Below are 19,238 nucleotides of genomic sequence, written 5' to 3'. Positions count from 1 at the left end.
ATCTGACAGCATTCTGAAACAATCTCAACTTTCTGGGAAGCACACAGTGTAAGTTGCGATTTTATAAGCGCTAAAACTAAAAGATTAACATATACTGACAATGGGTACCAATTCACACTTGGGTAAATTGAGGAACATGCATGTAAAATGCCTTTTCCAAGGACACAATGCTGGACCTGAGGGGGCTACCCCGACCCCGCAACCTCACGATTATGAGTCCTGTAGCTTAAGATAAGAAGATATCAATTCAGTAAAAATAATCCCATGATCTTTTTAGTTTTAGACATGATGTAACATTCATAATTTGTAACATGGCAGCCGTTATTTTCACGACATGTCGTGGAAATCAAATCTATGCGCTTTTTCACGACCTGTCATGGATAAAAAAAAAGCAAGGCGTGTTCTCACGATTTGTTCTTTTTTGAGGGACCAATCAGTAAACAGCTGGGTCATGCCAGAGGGTGTAGACTCTGCCCTTTTGGACTTGCCTCTCTTTCACTTTCTCCAAGAATTGTCGATGCAAATTCCCATCTCTTCGAAGTGGGACGAATTTTTAAATCGTATCGTGAGTTTGAGGAAGAATTTCGAAATACTGCAGTAGCCTACAAGTATGTTTTCAGCAAAATTCCTTGAAATCAGTCAGTTTAGTTTTAGTAGTAAGAGTTTTACGGCACTCGCGACACAATAGCTGAATAAGGTCATAATATAAATGCCGAAGATAAGAGGTGTTACAAGGGAGTAACAAACGTCTAAAAAGAAGGAGAGATACAGATGATAGTTGTTTGAATAGGAAAGAAGGAGCAAACCACACCAGAACACCTGCCAACCACTCACTCAGTACCTCAACCTGTTCTTGATTTGTAAATATAATGGAAGCTTTGACAGCACGAGCAGAGACACATCAAAGACATGCACTAACTTTCATTAAGTGTTGATTTTATGGTTTCTTGGAGGTATATTTTATTTTTAATATCATTAGAGAGTTGAAATATTGAAGATCAACATTTTCATTCAACGTTAGATCTTGAGTCTACCTTAGTTAGACCTACCCCTTACTCTTAAAACCCACTCTCTCTCTCTCTGGTTAAGTGGCGAATCGAACAATTGCTGGCGATGGCTAGACCTAGATTCTAGGCGTACTGTGACAAACCTGCACATTAAAAAAAAAGACAAAGTGAGTGCAAATAGACCTGCAACTTACTGCCGAGAGTTAGATTCTAGATAGACTACTGTTTAAGAAGCTAGAAAGGCAAGTGCACCCCCCCCCCCCCCTTCTCTATCTCTTTAAAAATTTTGATTTAAACATATAGCGCGGCATAGATGATGATGCAGCAAGTGCAGAATTTCGGGATGGAGGCTATGAGTTTCGCAAGGGAAAGTTGTAAGCACTCTCCGCACCCATCACAAATCTGGTAGGTTTGACACCTTAATTGGAGTGGTGGTAGAACAGGTCCAAAATCGGAAACTAGATCTAAATCTACCGAAAAGAAATTGTATTTTAGCTAATAGGTCGAGGCCTCTGCGGTAAGACTAAGAGCCAGTATGTCTTCGGCAGGTTGTGAAAAAGTCCATAGATTTTATTTCCACGACATGTTGAATGATGTTGTGAAAATACCGGCTGCATTATTATAACACCAATTCAATACAATTATGGTACATCATGTACCGTAAACCAATGTGAACTGTACAACCCACACTTGATTTAGCCACAGTCTTGAGACAGGACGGGGAAATATACAGTGCTGGTATAATATACATACACAGGTTTACACATTTTTCCTTCATTGTACGCCCACCAACTTATAAACTAATACAAACTTCAAAATGAAACACTTGTGTACAATCTCAACTGTACAGTCTGTTTATTAGGCATGGCTTTGAATTCAGCATGTTTTTCATCCAGATAATACAAAACTTTTAAATAAAAAGCATGGATGTAAAAAAACAACAACGAGTGCGCAGGGGTGGTCTCAGCTGGAGCTGTCTTCCTCATTCTTTGAGAGCAGCCTCCAGCTCACCATTCTCTTTCATCTCCTGAAGAAAAATAAAAAGCACAATATTTAGGGCTACTGATAAAGTAAAGTTTGAGAAAATATTGGGCATGAATTAACAGCAAAAAAAAAGGCTGTTTATTACAGCATTTTGATAAAATACCCTGCACCAATGAATTCAATGATGATACAGCATGGCAAATAAATAATCTGTTGCAATTAGCTCCAATGGAGAATCACATTTACTATGCTGGAATACGATGCAGCAGGGTATGAAAAAACAAAAATTCAAAATAATAACTAAAGAAAAGGTATACACTCCAGCACTCAGGCACATACCAAAATAATGCTAATACCAGGTATCTTTGGCAAGTTAAGAGAGTATTTTGCCTTACTGTCAACAGAGCAAGTGGTTGGAGGGTGACACTGGTAGTGTAGGTTCTTTCTAATCTTTCTTTCCCTCTATTGCTTCTGTCAGTCTGTCTTGGCTTTTTCCTTGCACTAAATAGCCGTTGTTATTGTGTCAATATGCTTCTCTTTATTCAAACATTCTTTTAGTTTTAGTAAGAGTTTTACGGCACTTGCAACACAATAAGGTCATATAAGTGCCAAAAATTAGAGGTGTTACAAGAGAGTAACAAACATAAAAAAGAAGGAGAGATCCACACGATAGATGTTTGATAGGAAAGAAGAAGCAAACCACACCAGAGCACCCGCCAACCACCCACATTCCAACATTCAACAGACCACATTTATGTCTGAACAGACTGAAGCAGACAACAAAACAACGTAACTCAAACTCACTTTGATAATGTCAAGTCCTCCCATCAACTCTCCTTTCACATACAGTTGGGGGTAGGTAGGCCAATCTGAGTATGTCTTCAAACCTTGCCGGACTTCGTCATCACTTAAAATGTCAAAGGTTGTGTACGGCACGCTGAAAAATAAGTTGGTTTATGGTTAACTGCTGATAATTATTAACACATTACACCCTAACTTGCCCGCTCTGACCGGGCGTCTTTAGAAACGAAGTCTCACCTTTAATGAGACTCCGGGGCCAAGATTTTGTTTTACATAGTTATTGCAAAATGTTTCTTCTTCCGTTTGATACCAAAACGACAATTTTCGGGTTTAGTAATAATAATAATAATGGATTGCATTAAAATAGCGCATATCCATTTATCATTTGCAATGCTCTATGTGCTTAACATGAAACATATCATCATTTTATGGAATTACAAATCAATTTTATAGGCACATAGTATTACATATACGTGCACACATACTCATGCACGCATGCATGCAGCCACACACACATACATACACACATACGTACATACAAACTCACGACAATCTGCAGCTTGGATGGATTCTGTCTAATCAAAATATGACGAAAATAGAAATGCTTTTAGTTTTTTCTTTAAAATTTCTAGATTTTCTGTTTCTCTGATAGTTTTTGGAAGCCGATTTTCTGAGCGTTCTTGGTGGTACATACGGTGTTAAAAACTGTTTTAGATAGTCAGGTGATAGATCATGTAAGCACTTGTAGCAAATTAAACAGATTTTATATTTAGTAGTTTTAGTATTAGAGCTGATCAAAGTGCAATAGCATTTCCGACACTTCGAAGGTGTCTCGACTTGATGAAAAGCGACACAATTGAGCTTGAAAACGGAAATAACGATAGATTTGAGCAAGAACAAGCAAATGACAAATCAGATATTAATGAAAATGTTGTAGCAAGAGTTTGGGGCGATTCAGATTAATCAGATGTAGAATAGAAATAGATCTAGATCTAGATCTGGGCCTGACCGCGAGGCTGAGAGTAAGAGTGATGGGCCGGACACCCCAACTGAACTAAAGTTAGAACATTTTCAACAGTTTGTGCATACAAAAAGTTATATTTTTATGAAACTACATTCATTTCTCTCTCTAATTTTTATTTTTTCAGGATTTTTGGAATTTGTTTAACATATTTTAAATGCAAGTATTCACGAGAGGTGGGTTCCTTCCCCTTGCTTAAGATCTGGGGTAGACTTCCCATCCACGCCCTTAGGGTGTAAGGTGTTTAAAAAAAGTTAATCATTTAATTCTATCATTTAAATATTGGCTAATGTTAATTAATCCCCCCCCCCCACACACACACAAAGCGACAGATGTGCGAACAGACATTATTCCAAATCTAATATGAAAATCGTGGGAAAACTCCATTCATCTACATTTAGCACTTGTTATAAATTGGTTCCTGAATCTACTTTCACCAGCAGGAGACAGAGTATCAGCCATTATCTTCAGAAATTACCTGAAAGCTTAATCACAATCTTTATTTTTAGTAACATGGACAGTATTGTACCTCAACACAAATTGCTATGAAAAATGAAACTGCAGCGACACACGTAATGCAGAGATGACGACCTGAAAAAAAACCCCCAACTAAGTAGTGATACAGCCAAAAATATATTTTTTTTGTAAGAGGAAAAATCTTCCCCTAAAAACTAAACCAAAATAAAAGTTTCAAATTTTTCTAAACACATCATCATCCCTGCATTATGGATACCACTGCAACTTCATTTTACGTGGAATCTTGAACATTAAACAAATTTTCAATAAAGAACCATGACAGCTTCACCATGTGATCCTCACCCTGTCTCGTTTAAAATCCCAATTGTAGTTCTGCTGAATCCGCAGCGGGGGGTGCTGGGAGAACCCTTCATAAAGAGCACCACAGGGGACTGGTTGATGAGGTTCTTCAATCTGCAAAAAGAAGCGAAAGACTATCAAACACCATTTATATTAGCCTTGTTGATTATAATTATACCACCATCATAAGGAGCCAGATCTGAAATGCAAGATCTGAAACAGAAGTCAGCAATCAGGTTCTCCATTCATTTCTCCTCTTGGATATTCTCAAAAATCCTATACTATCCTGTAACTTCCCTGTTACCCATCCTGTAACTTCCCTGTTACCCATCCTGTAACTTCCCTGTTACCCATCTGAGCAGGTTTTCCAATTAAATTTCTCTAGGTCTACCAGACAGCAAAGGCAGGAAAGAAGCAGGACTTGCTCATAACCTTCTGCCAGCTTTTGATTCAGTATCAATCAATCATGTACAGTAGTCTCCGCCTAAACGCACGGTGCTCGGGAGGGCTCTTCAGCGTGTGTTTATACGGAGCGTGCGTTTACATGAACCTTTGCAAAGGGAGGAAGGGACGCAGTCATCTCATTGCCTTGATATTCTAGTGACCTCCCTTTGGGGTGAGGGTCAATTTTTGCCGATAATGTGACCACACGTGACTGTTTTGTGAAGGATTCCCCGACTGCGGTTATGACTACAAAGGCGTTGAATGGAGGGTGGTGGTGGAGGGGGGGGGGGTTAGAAAGACAGCCTCAATGTAAATTAATGTAATGAATATGCACTATACAACGTCGGAAACAGGTAAGAGGAAACTGTTGGAGATAGTCATAGATCTAGTCATAGAGACGACGGCGCGGCCACGTGGCTTTCCAAGCGACCACCCCCTGACCATAAATTCATGGACGACATCAGAATCATAGATCTCTACATTCAGAGAAACATTATTCTTGTGATTCGTTGAAAAAGTACGTTATAAGAATACATATAAGGTCTTCGAGCGCAACTGATTAGGCTTACTTGGCTAATCTTAAACCCCATTGAGGCCTATCTAGTGTTTTACTGCATTCACGCGTGTTGCGCGTCAGGCCTAGGTTTAACTAAACATTATACGCAGTCACCCAAACACCAGTCAGAAACCTTCTCTCAAAGATGCATTTCCAGTGACCAATCAAAAAACAGTTCAGTCCCCCAACCGCGCCCCCCCCTCCCCGATCAGCCCTAGACCGAGAACCAGACCTGCGTCTCTTTGGAAAGTTGGGTGTGAAAACGTCCATCACTCTCTTTGTTCCACGTGAGGGGCACTCTCACCCGGTTTTCTTGGCTTGTCTATGCAAGCTGTGCAGGTTGTAGTGAAAATTTCCCCTTGTCAAGCTTAACCTGTCGGCGTGTTTCGTGGATCGGAACGTGCGTTTAGAGAGAGTGACCGTGCGTTTGTACGTCTAAATTATATAGTAAAAAACCCGTTAGATGACGAAAGCGTGCGTTTGAGCGGAGCGTGCTTTTGTATGGCGTGCGTTTAGGCGGAGACTACTGTACAGTGCAGTTGCCTAAACTGAAATCTGCCGGACCGCTAGATTGTCTTCCATTCGGCTGTGTTTCCGGTTCGGAGAGATTGCTCAAGTAGCAAAAAAACAAACAATCGATTTACCGCTGTTTCTTTTGGATTAAAGGAGCTCAAATAAGCAGACTCCACTGTAAGTATAAATGCAAATATATATCAGTGTTAGACATGGCCTCTTACAAAAGGCGTTGAAATGAAAGTAGCCAGGTAAAAATAAAATGCCTCAGAGTGATAAAAAGGACACAGTAAGAAATGAAGACATAAAGGATTTGGTCTTCAAAGCAACATATCACAAGTAGTGGCCAAGTTTCACAACACCAGTCTTCAAGTCTTCAGGACAGCACACCACTCAACGCACTCTGCAATTGAGTGCCAGTGAAGTAGAGGTGAATTTTCACAGCATTAGACTGTCCCTGTGGTTTTATGCACCTCGCATAATTTAGCAAAATTTGATCATTTTTTGCATAATTTCTGATTATTTTCCTGCATCATTCTTTGTTTAAGTTCAGAATCGAATAATTTCACATTTTTGGGCTCAGTTTGCATAATTTCAGAATTTTTCTTGCATAAAACGACATGGACAGATTAGACAACGTATTCTGTGCTGCAATTGTTTACATTTTGTCTTGGGACGATGGTGCATGTGGGTAAATTTTAGTCTTCTTAGGTGTTCTATATGTAGAAACTGTGTAGGTAAAGTCTTTCTCTTTCTTGACACAGGTATTTACACCTCTCTTCTATCGTCTTCGATCTTACGCAGTCTGTTCTCATGTCCTACAATTGACCTCGGTAAAGGTCACATCCCTCTTGTGTCCCCCATGTATCTCTAACATAAACCTCATAAAGAAAAAAAGGAACCGGTACATGAAAAAAATATTATGAAGGCAAAGACATTTCATCATCAACATTCCACAAATGCTTGAATCAATTTCTAAGGGTTTCCAGATAAAGTCACTATTCAAATAAGGACACCAATGGGCATCTTACAATATAGTTTCTTTTTGTTTTGTTTATTCCATCCTAGTTTGTAAATGAAAAATAATGAATGCCCAAGTCATAGTTCTTATTTGAGGCCCCTCACTTTCTTTAATTTTCTCAAAACTTCCTAAAAATTACTAAGGTGTTTGTGGAATGATGTGGGTGATTTATGTCCATTATTCTACAAAAACAAAGGATTTCCCCCCTCCTGCTAGTGAATCTCTTTGTAAACCCCTACCCACAGGGAAAAGTGGGGGGGGGGGGGGAAGGGGCACACAACAACCAGACAGGGAAAAGTAAAGTGATCATAATGAACAGCCAAGAACCTCGTGTTCAGATCTTGCGTAGACGGGACCAAGTCCTTAATCTCCCCTGACTCCACCATCTCCTTCACAATGTCCAAGCCTCCCATGAGCTCTCCTTTCACATACAGCTGGGGAAATGTGGGCCAGTTGGAGAAAGCTTTCAGACCTGTGAACATGAAAGTAAAAGAATCGCTAAAATGGATCATAATTCCTTGTTGTTTTAGTTTTTAGTAAGTTTTACGGCACTTGCAACACAATAAGATCATATAAGTGCCGAAGATTAGAGGTGTTACAAGAGAGTATCAAACACAAAAAAAAGGGAGGGGAGATAAGGATGATAGGTGTTTGATAGGAAAGAATGAGCAATCCACACCAGAGCACCCGCCAACCACCCACAATTCCTTGTTGTAGGAGCGAAATTGCCAAAGGGGGGAAGCGGACTAACCAAAACAGAAGGCACAAGGGGGTCAAAGAGAGGAATACAAATATATCTGATATGACTATAAACTGTTTACCCCATCCTAATTTCATGTTAAAAAACAAGCCTCCATTAATAATGTGTCTTTACTATTATGTGTTAGACTCATATACATGTATATTTGTGCTCTGAGGATTATATATATATATATATATATATATATATATATATAAAATAAAATTTAAAAAAAAGTTTCTTTTTCATTCATTCCCTTTCAACACTTCCTTTGACCAAAATCATGATAAAGCACTTGATAAATAAGCCAGACACTCATGCTGTAGCTTACATAAAATGTAAAAATTGACCAAAAACCCCAGCAAAACACAAACGAGAAACTCTTCAATACTAATAGGTACTCTTTATATCACAACCCTGAAAGTGAACCAAAAAGGCATGTTCAGCTACTACAGTAGTCTCTGCCTAAACGCACGCATACAAAAGCACGCTCCGCTCAAACGCACGCCTTCGTCATCTGACGGGTTTTTAACTATACAATTTAGACGTACAAACGCACGGTCACTCCCTCTAAACGCACGCTCCGATCTGCGAAACACGCTGACAGGTAAAGCTTGACTAAGGGAAATTTTCACTACGAAAAGCCTAGAAAACCGGATATTTGGCAAGACTGCCCCTTATGCCGAACAAAGAGAGCGATGGACAGCATTTTCCCACCCAACTTTCCACAGACACATAGGTCTAGGACTCTCTAGAACTTGTCGGTGAAATGTTGGGGGGTTGGGGGACTGAAACGTTATTTGATTGGTCACTGGAAATGCATCTCTTTTGAGAGGTCTCTGACTGGTGTTTGAGTGACTGCGTGTTGGCTGTTTAGTTAGACATAAGCCTATGATGTGAAACACGCGTGAATGCTCGTTCATGAATTTACGGTCGGGGGTGGTCCCATGAAAGCCACGTGGCTGGGCCGTCGTCTCTATGACTATCACCAACAATTTCTTTTCAGTCTATTGGTTCCCGACATTTTATGGTTCATTCATTACATCAAATCTGTCTTTCTGCCCCCCCCCCCCACACACACACACCCATTCAACGCCTTTGCAGTCTTAACCGCAGTCGGGGAATCTTTTACAAAACAGTCACGTGTAGTCACATTATCAGCCAAAGTGACCCCCACCCCAAAGGGAGGTAGCTAGTATATCAAGGCAATGAGATGACTGCGTCCATTCCTTCCCTTTGCTAAGGTTCATGTAAACGCACGCTCCGTATAAACACACGCTGAGAAGCCATCCTGAGCACCATGCGTTTAGGCGGAGACTACTGTAATACTATGTACTATAAAAATTCTCAAGCCAAACCTTGCCGCACATCATCATCCTCCAGGATGTCAAAAGTAGAATACTTGACGTTTTGTTCATTCAGAATCTGGATCATCTGGCGACTGAAACCTAAACGCAAAGAAACAAAATTATCAATAAATAAGTAAAGAGACAAGATTACTTTAAAAAATAGCAAACAACTGAAAGGATTCAGTCTTTCTCTGTATTGCACTCAATTCTGTTGTCTTTGACAAAGAGAAAAAAACTCAGACTTCCTTTTAAAAACAAATTCCCAACTCAGTTTTTGGTATTTTCATGATCGGAAGCATCACAGACCTGTGAAAGACAGTCAACAAACATCTCTAACACAATCATTTGTAATTCTTGCATTTTAGAAATATTGTAATGACACTGTCCAGGACTTTCATTTGTTTAAGACTATCACTTTTCTTCTCGACAATGGGAAGCCATCTTGGACAGTTTCGACTGTATTGTAACTATTCACATTGCACATTAAGAGAACTTACCACATCTGGGAGTATTCGGGTCTCCTTTCATGAACAGTATTACAGGGGCGGAGTTGATCAGTCTCTTCAGCCGTTCATTTAGATTCTGATGAAAAATAAAGTAAAATTTGTAAACTAAGCTTTTTAACTTTTGAAGAGTGTTTGCACAAAATGAAAATCGCTAGTGTCAGTCGCAATGGAGTTAACTCCAGGAAACGTAACTATACAGGAGACTGGAAAAAAACACTCTGCATCTGTCTCTTTGGAATAACATCAAGAGGCTAGCCCAGGATAGAGAAAGGTGGAAGGTGTTTGTCCGTGGCCTATACCCTGGTGCAGGGTGAGAAAGGCAATGATGACGACGATCTGTCTCTTAAACTCGATAGCTGAGCACGTTTCTTTCTCTTTCAGAGAGCACCGATATTATGGCACTGTCATGTCCAGACCTATCCTCGACAATCCCCATATATAATATAAGGAGAAAGCATGTAAGGACTTGATGATAACAATGTAGAACTCATGTAGATTTATATATTCTTGGACCATTTTCCTGAAAATTTTGTTTCACATCTCAGGCTTCACCATTTCAAGCGAATCGCCTTTGAAATATGAATACGACATATCCAATTAAAAACAACAATTAAGGATACATCTTTACCTTTAGAAAAGAAAACAGAAGAGATAATTCATTTTTAATCCTCCATGAGCGGGTGAATGGAGCAGAGCACTAGACAGTTCCACAAAGAACAAGATGTCTCACTGGAAGAAGTGAAAATGGGTAAGTTCAGTGAATTGACCAAATTTCATCAATGCTCAGATTTTCTTATAAAGTGTCTGAAAAAACTTAAAGAGTCATCGTTCGGGTTGAAAGTAGTTTTACTTGCTTGGGAATTACATTTCATAATCTAGGTCCACAGTCTTCAAGCTTTTACCTATAACAATGATGTATTAAGGATAAATTCTTTTAACTTTCAGCTCAAATCGTGATTTGTGTCACCCGATAAGATAAGATAAGATAAGACACATCTTTATTGTCCAGATCCTGGCACATTGGTTTGGGGGGGCCACTGGTCTGATCAGTCCGCAACCACATGAACATGACAAACCCTAAGGATAACTCATCCTCCCCCCCCCCCTCCAAAGAAAGCGGCAGACAACAATTCTACACCCCAGAGTGCGGCACATACCTCTGAACCACTATTGTAACAGAATTAACCTCAAAGATCTACTAGTACTAATGTACTTGCTTGGTGAATAGCCATAGAATCTGCCCGACACTTGCTCCTACCCATACTCAGACTGAAAGCAGCTTCTTCCTCCACATGTAATTTTACATACGTGCTTGCTGTTCACTAAAAAAAAAATAATCCTGAACTTTTCAGACCCCGTGGAAACACGCAAGCAGGGACTCTAAATTCATCAGTCCCCGCAGTTTTATACCAAAAAAATTCTGAAATTACGCAAACTGAGCCCAAAAATGTGAAATTATGCGATTCTGTTAATTTTAACAAAGAATGATAAAGGAAAATAATCAGAAATTATGCAAAAAATGATCAAATTTTGCTAAATTATGCTGGGTGCATAAAACCACGCAGACAGATTTATGGATCATATTGTACAAAATATATTGTAATAAGCCAATAGGACTGAATCCAGATTTCCAAATTTTTCTGGAAAATCAGCACCTCTGATTATATCTTACAGTTTTTCTGTGATATACAAAAGCTTTCACCTTTTACAGTACGGTACCTCACTGGGCCAAATTGTTACATGCCCAAGGATTGCTGCATCAACAACAAAATGTTCAATAGTAATAAGTAAAAGCTCTGTACTTCAAATCTACAACGAACCTGTTTGGCTGACGGTTGGTTGAGGTCACTCACAGACCTGGATGAGTGCTTGTTCACCTTCCCGGTCAGTTCTGCTGCGTTTGCACCATCCAGCCTGTCAATCATTTTGCCACCCTATGAAGACAAAAAAAAAAAATTGAAACAAAAAAATGGTTAACTTGTCCATCGGGAACTGAAGAGGGAACCAGGAGACCTTTTCATAAAATGTAATTCTGAGCTATACACATCATATGTTTCATTTTTCGTACACTGATATACATTAAAACAAATTTGAGTTATTTTGAACAATAACCAAAAGGATGCTGCTTCTTGATACCCAGTACATAAGATTTTAAAGGGGATGATTTGAGGTTGAAAATGTATTCAAGATATGTACATACAGGGTTTTAAAAATTATTTTTTTTGTAAGTGTTTTACCGCGCTCGCAATTACATAAGGTCATACAAGCGCGTGGGACACACCAAACATTTTCGGTTGGTAGGAAATTTTGAATTTTGCCCGAGTGGCGGCTGAAACCTACTTTTATTGATTTTAGACCACCAAGGGATCTTAAACATGCGCAACGTGCACACAGGACCTCCGAGATATTTCGCCCTTGTCCGAGAAGGCTAGGTGTAGATCTTTCCTACCAGAAGATCAGGGGTGTGGCTGAAAGACAGCAGTAAGAAAGAGCCAAGGAGTAGCAGTAGAAAGGCTGCAGAAAGAGTCAGGAGCCCAAAGGAGGGGGCAAAGGGGGTGAGGGGGAGGGGGCAGACAGTGGAGACGAAAGCAGATGACTGAGCATTGTAAGAGGGCAGGAAAGGAGGGGAAATGAGACAATTTTAGAGAAGAAAATGTTTCGGTCGCTACCCGGATTTGAACCCGGGACCTTTGAAAAAGATGCGAACACCTTAACCTCTAGGCCATGAGAGCCCCCACATACAGGTTATAAAAAAACCAAAAGACAAAGTTTCCAGTGTAAATGTTGTACAGTCCATGCTGGCTTTAAGCACGGTCATCGGGAGAAAGCTTAAGCGTGCTTAAAGCCGAAGCGTGCTTGAGTGCGAAGTAGACATAATCAAGAGATTTTCATATAGAAAATTTCCTGTTCTATTTCCCTTTGTTTGTAAGCAGGCCTATAGCGGTCCCGTAAAAGTGTGCACTCTTATTTTTACCCTCCATGGTAGTTTTTGTTTGCTTGTTTGTTTTTGTTTTGAGGTCGAATGGGAAATGAAAACTTAATTTAGACGGCCAGTCACGATACAGCACACTAGGCCTACACTCTGCCTGTGCGTTAGTACTGGCCGCTGTGCCACATTCATACCACCGCCTTCATCCCACTTCGCGCGTGATACACAATCCGGATTAATTGATAGCGACGGTCAAAGGTGAAATCGCAGCCAGCCTCCCTTTCTCGTCTCGCTGACTCTCTTTGTATTTTTTTCGTCTGTGTGTAGCTTTGTCAAAGGCTAGATCTATGTCCACGCGCGCGGCTGTGTACATCTCTCTGTTTTCCTCTCCGCCCGTGTGAATGTGTGTCTCCATCGCTTGCGTTCTTTGTGTTTCTCTTAATTAACACACTCACTGCTGCGGTATAGAACTTCGATAGGTCATCATGAAAGTATTGACTGTCTTGTAAAAGAAGCGTGCTTGAAGCCGAAGTTACCGTGCTTAAAGGCGTGTAGTTTATATAGCAAAATTTCGGTAAGAGCCGTTTAGCGTGCTTGAGTCCGAAACGTGCTTTAAGCCGGCGTGCTTAAAGTCGGCACGGACAGTATCTCATTCTTTTCAACTAGAACCCCATCCCTTAGTGTCATAGTCACAGCACGAACAAATCCTTCCCTGTAATGGAATAAGGAACTGACTATTTTTTCCAGTGAAACTGTTGTATCTGATCATCTTTTTATTTGAAATTGAATATAATACGACCCCCACCCCCCCCGGGTTTAGAATTAATCCGAAAAACAAGACCTGACAATGTAAAAATTCAGGTTCTTGTAACATGTTTAAAACTAAACCCTCTGAGAATGGCTCATACTTATTGGTTACTTTATCTATGTAATAGTCATGAGACAAATTTCATTGCCTCATTCCAAAAAGACAATACTGACAAAACATACACCTTGCTAATGAGAAATCCAGAAACTAAAAAAAATTGTAATCTCCTGTTCAAACACAGAACTTGGGGAAAAAAATTCACAAAGGCCACTCTCCTGACAAACAATTTTGTTTCCCTTCATATTAAAGCATTTATCAATACAAACAAAAGTGTACAATTAATTGCGTAATTGCATCGTCATTAAAAACCACAGCTGTAGACTAAAAATTACTTTTTCTTCTTTCTCTATGTAACGAATGACTCCAGACAATTACCTTTATGAACACGAAGGTAGGTGCAGCCACAATCTCATATTCATAGGAGACTTCTGCTAAACTCTCAGCATCAACCTGGGAAAAAAAAGATAAAATTCACATATAAAAAGTTGAACGATGATATATACAAATATGGTAACGAATGAAAAAGAGAGGTACAGAGTACAAAACACCTCTAATGACTTCCAACATCTCTTCCGCATAAAAGTTTGAGGCTTGATGTAACCATGCCACAGATGAATGCACTCAATTTTTACCACCAGAGGTTTCTATGCAAGTGGGCAGTATGCAGGTAACTAAGCAACAGTGACAAAGATGACATTCACACAACCCTTGCCTTTTATAAGATAACAAAAAGCATTTAAAAAAAAGTAAAGTTATTCAACATGAATGTGGAGTGTCTAAAAAGAAAAGTTAAAAACATTAAAGCAGAATGAAGTACGCTACAAAGCAAGGATCTTTAATTCTGAGACCAAAGCATGTTGACCTATTCTTTTTAACAACTAATCAATTCCTGCACACAGGTGAAGTTGAAAACTCATGGATAAGTTAAACTCATTGGGAAGACAGTTTCTGTCTCAGAATTGCTGTAATTCAAAAAAAACTATCCCTATCACTGTAATGCTAATTGCAGTCAAAATGTACAGTTTCATCTGCAGAGTATTGTTCGCACTATGCCAGGAGCCACCGAGCTTTTTTTAACAAAAAGCTTAACAACTGAGAGAATACTGAGCACAGGGTGGATGACTATTTCATTCAATACAATTACGCTGAATCATTTAAAAAATACATCAGCTCGAAGTAAAGAAGTCTATAAAATTTATAAAAGCACAATTTATTTGCACTATAGAGTAAAATGTCAATTATCAAAAGTCTGGAAAGCAAGCAACATCTCACTGCGCACAAAGATTCCACTCTTTAACTTCAACGTCAAATCTGTGCTCCTCTACTGCTGCGAAACTTGGAAGTCAACAAAGACAGTACTGAATAAAGTCCAGACTTTCATCAACAGATGTATGAGGAGTATTCTAAGAATTAAGTGGCAGGATAGAATAAGAAATTAAGAGCTGTGGGAAAGGACAAGACAAAAGGATATAGAAGTAGAAATAGGACTAAGAAAGTGGCGATGGATGGGACACACTTAAGAAAGCCCAGCGGAAACATCACGAGACAGTCACCGCAGTGGAACCCACAGGGAGCACGAGGCAGGGGTAGGCCACGGGAAACATGGAGGAGACGCGTGGAAAGGGACATGAGAGAGATGAAGCTCACTTGGAATGAGCTTGGAAGGATGTCCCAGGACAGAGATAAATGAAAGGAGTTTGTATGTGGCCTACACCCTGCCAGGGGTGAAAGGCATTGATGATAAAGTAAAATGAAATGATAAAATAATGTTGATGATAAGTCTTGAGCATGTTACAAACATACCTCTCGGGTTGTATTTTTCCACAAGGTGGCATGGCAATAAGCCAGACAAACTGACCGCCTCTGGCACTTAGAACATAGTTTAGTCACACCTGTACCATGCAATACCGTAAAACATCAAAGGCAACGCAAGTCAGTTTTACTTTTCGGCTGATGTTAAAATACTTTAAAATCATGTTTCTCAATTAAAGACACACAGATGATGTGGCCTATAGATTGTCACATCCCTTCTTTAGATCTGTTGTTTGCTTCCCTAGAACCAAATTGTATTTATTTTATTTATATAAAATTAAAATCTGAAAAACATGACAAAAGTAAACTTTAAAAAAAAATAACTGTGCGGGTCATTCCAGTAATTAAACTCACTGTGATAAAGGTGACATCAGCATAGGCAGGGTCTTTGGACAGTTCATTTGCCACATCTCCCATTTGTTGACACTGCTCGGCCCAGGACGCAGCAAAGTGTACCACCACGAGACGCCTGCATAGAGAACATTACAGTAATTTTAATATTTTCCATGATTATGTGCAACAGCAAAATGATGTTTGTAAGTATTAAATCAAGCACATTTAAAATAAGGCATTAAAACACAGTGAAAACTTGACAGAAATTTTACTTAATAATAATAGATAGCATTAAAATTTGTATAGAGTGCAAATCCCCGCTCAACAGCAAGCTCTAGGCGCTTCACAATCTATACTATTACCCCAGCAGACCTCAGAGCATTCTGAAACAATCTCAACTTCCGGGGAAGCATACAGTGCAAGCAGCAATTTACTGGCGCTAAACACTAACATACTGACAAGATCTTTTGCTGTCTATGGCCGGGTACTCATTCCCACCTGGGTGAAATGAGGAAAATTCGTGTAAAGTGTCTTTCCCAAGGACACAACGTCAAGTCCGCAGCTCGAACCCCCGAACCCGCAACCTCACGATTACGAGTCTGGTAGCCTAACCACTAGGCCACCGACGCCACTTCCTGGCGTCACCAAACCAACTCAATCTATAAACACTCATTCGGGGGCTCTTGTGACCTAAAGGTTACGGCGTTCGCCTCTCATTCAATAGGTCCCGGATTAAAAACGTGACACAACGGGAAATTTTCTTCTCTAAAATTTGCTCCTTTCACCTTCAAACCCTCCAAACCCGTTGTGAGAAGTGAGAAGACGGTCAAAAAAGTGAGACCGAAATTATAGAGGCAGACAGACAACTGAATATTTGAACATGACATAATATTTTCATGTTTAAAATCAGTTTTGAATATTTGACAATGGCTTTTAATTCAACGCATATATATATAAATGTATCGTATTGATGACATTTGAATATTGAGTATGATGGATCAAGCTGGATTTCTTCTTGGACGCAGGACTTAGCATCTCTAAGTGTAAGCAAAGTCGTAGGCACCATTCACAGGTCGTTCAGTTTTATCTGTTTCTGGCACCGAACCCAATGCAAAGCTTACCATTCTTTAAATAAACACGATGGGAGGACTTTCGTAACGAGCAACCACTATGAGACAGAGAGTAGAATAGAGGGCCAGGGGTAGGGGAAGGGTAAGTAGGGGTAGGGGTAGGGTAAGGTTATGGTTAGGGTAATCGTTAGGGTTAGGTTTTGGTTTAGGTTCAGGGCTCTTTTTTATTGTGTTTGTTGGGGTAGTCGCTTGTTACTGAAGTCCTTCCAACACGATAGGGCCTACTATCAGCAACTAAATTTCTAAATCAGGTTCTCATCCACAGCTACACACAATAAATACACACATGATAGCAGCATAGCTCAGAAAAGAGTCCAGGTCCAGAGCCAGATCTGGAATCTAGAAATCTAGATAGGGGGTGCCCACTAGGGAATGTGGATCGGGTCGGGTCGGGTCGGGTCGCTTTCTGGCGGTTTCAGTGCACACTACAACCCCGCCGCAATTGTACCCGATGACCTGGAAATTAAAGTAGAGAAACCTTAGACTAAAAAACTTACATGCGACTACACAGAGGGCGTAAGCCGGGCTACGATTGGCTGAACCTTTGACCCATGAATACATTAGTAGATCTAGGCCTATGGTACTCTTGGACTTCCCACACTCCCTCTCTCTGTCTCCCTCTGTTCTGTGTGTGTGTGTGGGTGTATTGTGTGCTTGAGTGCTCACTTCCCACATCAGACACCTACATCTAGCAATGTTGTAAACACCTCTCAATTTGTCTCTCTCACTCCCTACTCCCTGTCACTCCCACCACCCTCCTTCTGTAATGCTCCTCCTTCTATTCGTTTTCTTCCTCCTCTAGGCCTATGAGAGCGCTCCAAACCCTCCAAGAAACCCGCTGTGAGAAATGAGAAAAGGTCAAAAGCGTGAGACTGAAACCGTGAATTCCCAGCCTACTTAATGTATTCATGGGTCAAAATGGACACGTGACTCAGCATTGTTGAGATTGGCTACAAACCACCCGAATCAAGCGATTCGCAGGCCTGAAAACAAAAATGCGTTTGTTTAATAAAATTGTAAGTCACCGCCAGAGTTGATCGGTTTGTGCCATGATGGCTGCTTTGCGCCCTCAATTTGGCTAGCCCCGAGTACCCGATGGGCCGACCCGACTGCGTATGTGGGCACCCCTATTATTAAGCCACAAAAGGGCAAAGGCACAGGCTAGAAGGAGAGTGACATAGACTTTTATAAATGAATCCAGAGAAACCAGTTGCAAGAAACTTACGAAGCAGCATCTTTCAAAATTTTGTCAAATCGTTCCTTATCTTTGACCAGTTCAACAGTTGGGGAAGACAAATTGCTCGCCATTTCTTTTGATTTATGAAAGACGAGTGACGAAGTACAGTACTAGTACTATGAGTTTGGGATGGAAACCCTGCAGCTGCTGTGTCACTGTCACTCGGCGAGGCAGCAAGCAAGTCGATCTCTCTCTTTGCAAAACAGCGGATGAGACTTACTTCCCCTGTTAGGTTATGCCACAGAATTCTACACTTCTACACTACTAAGTGTAGAATTCTGTGGGTTATGCGCAACCTTTTCCCCCCCTTTTTGCCATTTTGTATTATATAGCCTAATGATCCTGTATTATTAAATGTTTAGTATTATTTAGATAAATATTTCCTTTTGAAACAGTTCATCGGTATAATATTGTCATGCAGTGGAAACTCATTCAGCAGTTTTGGCGTAAGTAGCGCTACAACCTCACCCTCAGCTTTAGGCTAGCAAGCACTGCAAAGTGCAAAGCATAGGCTGGATGTCAAGTGCTTATAAAACTTTTAGGTGTCTGATTCTGATATCGTTTTAATGGGGTAACTAATTTTCAGATAGGCCTATGGTGAGGGTCCCGATGAGCGTATGAATACTATTAATAAATTTGATCTGTTTTGATGTGTGTTTTGATAGAGTAAAAATGCTGGTGATAGCAGGTTCCGAAAAAAGTCTGGCGCCTCCAAAACGCAAACAGGAGCGATTTGGTACTCCTACAGTTTTGTACCCCGCTAGCAGGTCTAAATTATCAAACAAAACTATAAACTATATCCTATTGAATCCATAGAAAGCAAAGTATTCATTCCATCTGATGACTGAAAGTTTTAAATTTATCCGTAGCACACCTCATCGATAAGCTGTCTCCTCAATGGATGATTGATAAGAAAAAAAAAAAAATATATGCCGTGTATATATATATATTTGTGTGCGTGTATTCATTTTCATACAAATACACGCACGTACATATACGTGTAAACGTACATTTTACAACATGGCTTTTTGCGTGTATTTTAGAAGAACAATAATCTGTAGATGCACATAAAAACAATGCAAGGCAGTGACCCGACACCAATAATTCTAAATTGTAGTTTGTATATTGTGGAGCAATGACCGATCTGAGAGCGAGCAGAGAGGGGGGGGGGA

General features: G+C 40.1%; 1 protein-coding gene across 1 annotated transcript; it reads right to left on the bottom strand.

Annotated features, from left to right (window-relative positions):
• Positions 1–1,825: 1,825 nt before the first annotated feature.
• Positions 1,826–18,264, bottom strand: LOC101862110 (glutaredoxin-3). The gene is made up of 10 exons (XM_005097329.3): positions 18,055–18,264; positions 15,721–15,835; positions 13,930–14,004; positions 11,578–11,691; positions 9,749–9,833; positions 9,261–9,350; positions 7,491–7,635; positions 4,633–4,743; positions 2,796–2,928; positions 1,826–2,034 (listed from the first exon to the last, which is right to left on the bottom strand). The coding sequence occupies exons 1-10, from the start codon at positions 18,135–18,137 to the stop codon at positions 1,990–1,992; spliced, it is 996 nt and encodes a 331-aa protein (XP_005097386.1). The 5' UTR covers positions 18,138–18,264; the 3' UTR covers positions 1,826–1,989.
• Between the last annotated feature and the right edge of the window lie 974 nt (positions 18,265–19,238).

This window comes from Aplysia californica, unplaced genomic scaffold, assembly GCF_000002075.1.
Source record: "Aplysia californica isolate F4 #8 unplaced genomic scaffold, AplCal3.0 scaffold00152, whole genome shotgun sequence".
Taxonomy (NCBI): domain Eukaryota; kingdom Metazoa; phylum Mollusca; class Gastropoda; order Aplysiida; family Aplysiidae; genus Aplysia; species Aplysia californica.
Note: the sequence above shows the minus strand (reverse complement) of the source record. Positions and strands in the feature narration are given on the sequence as shown.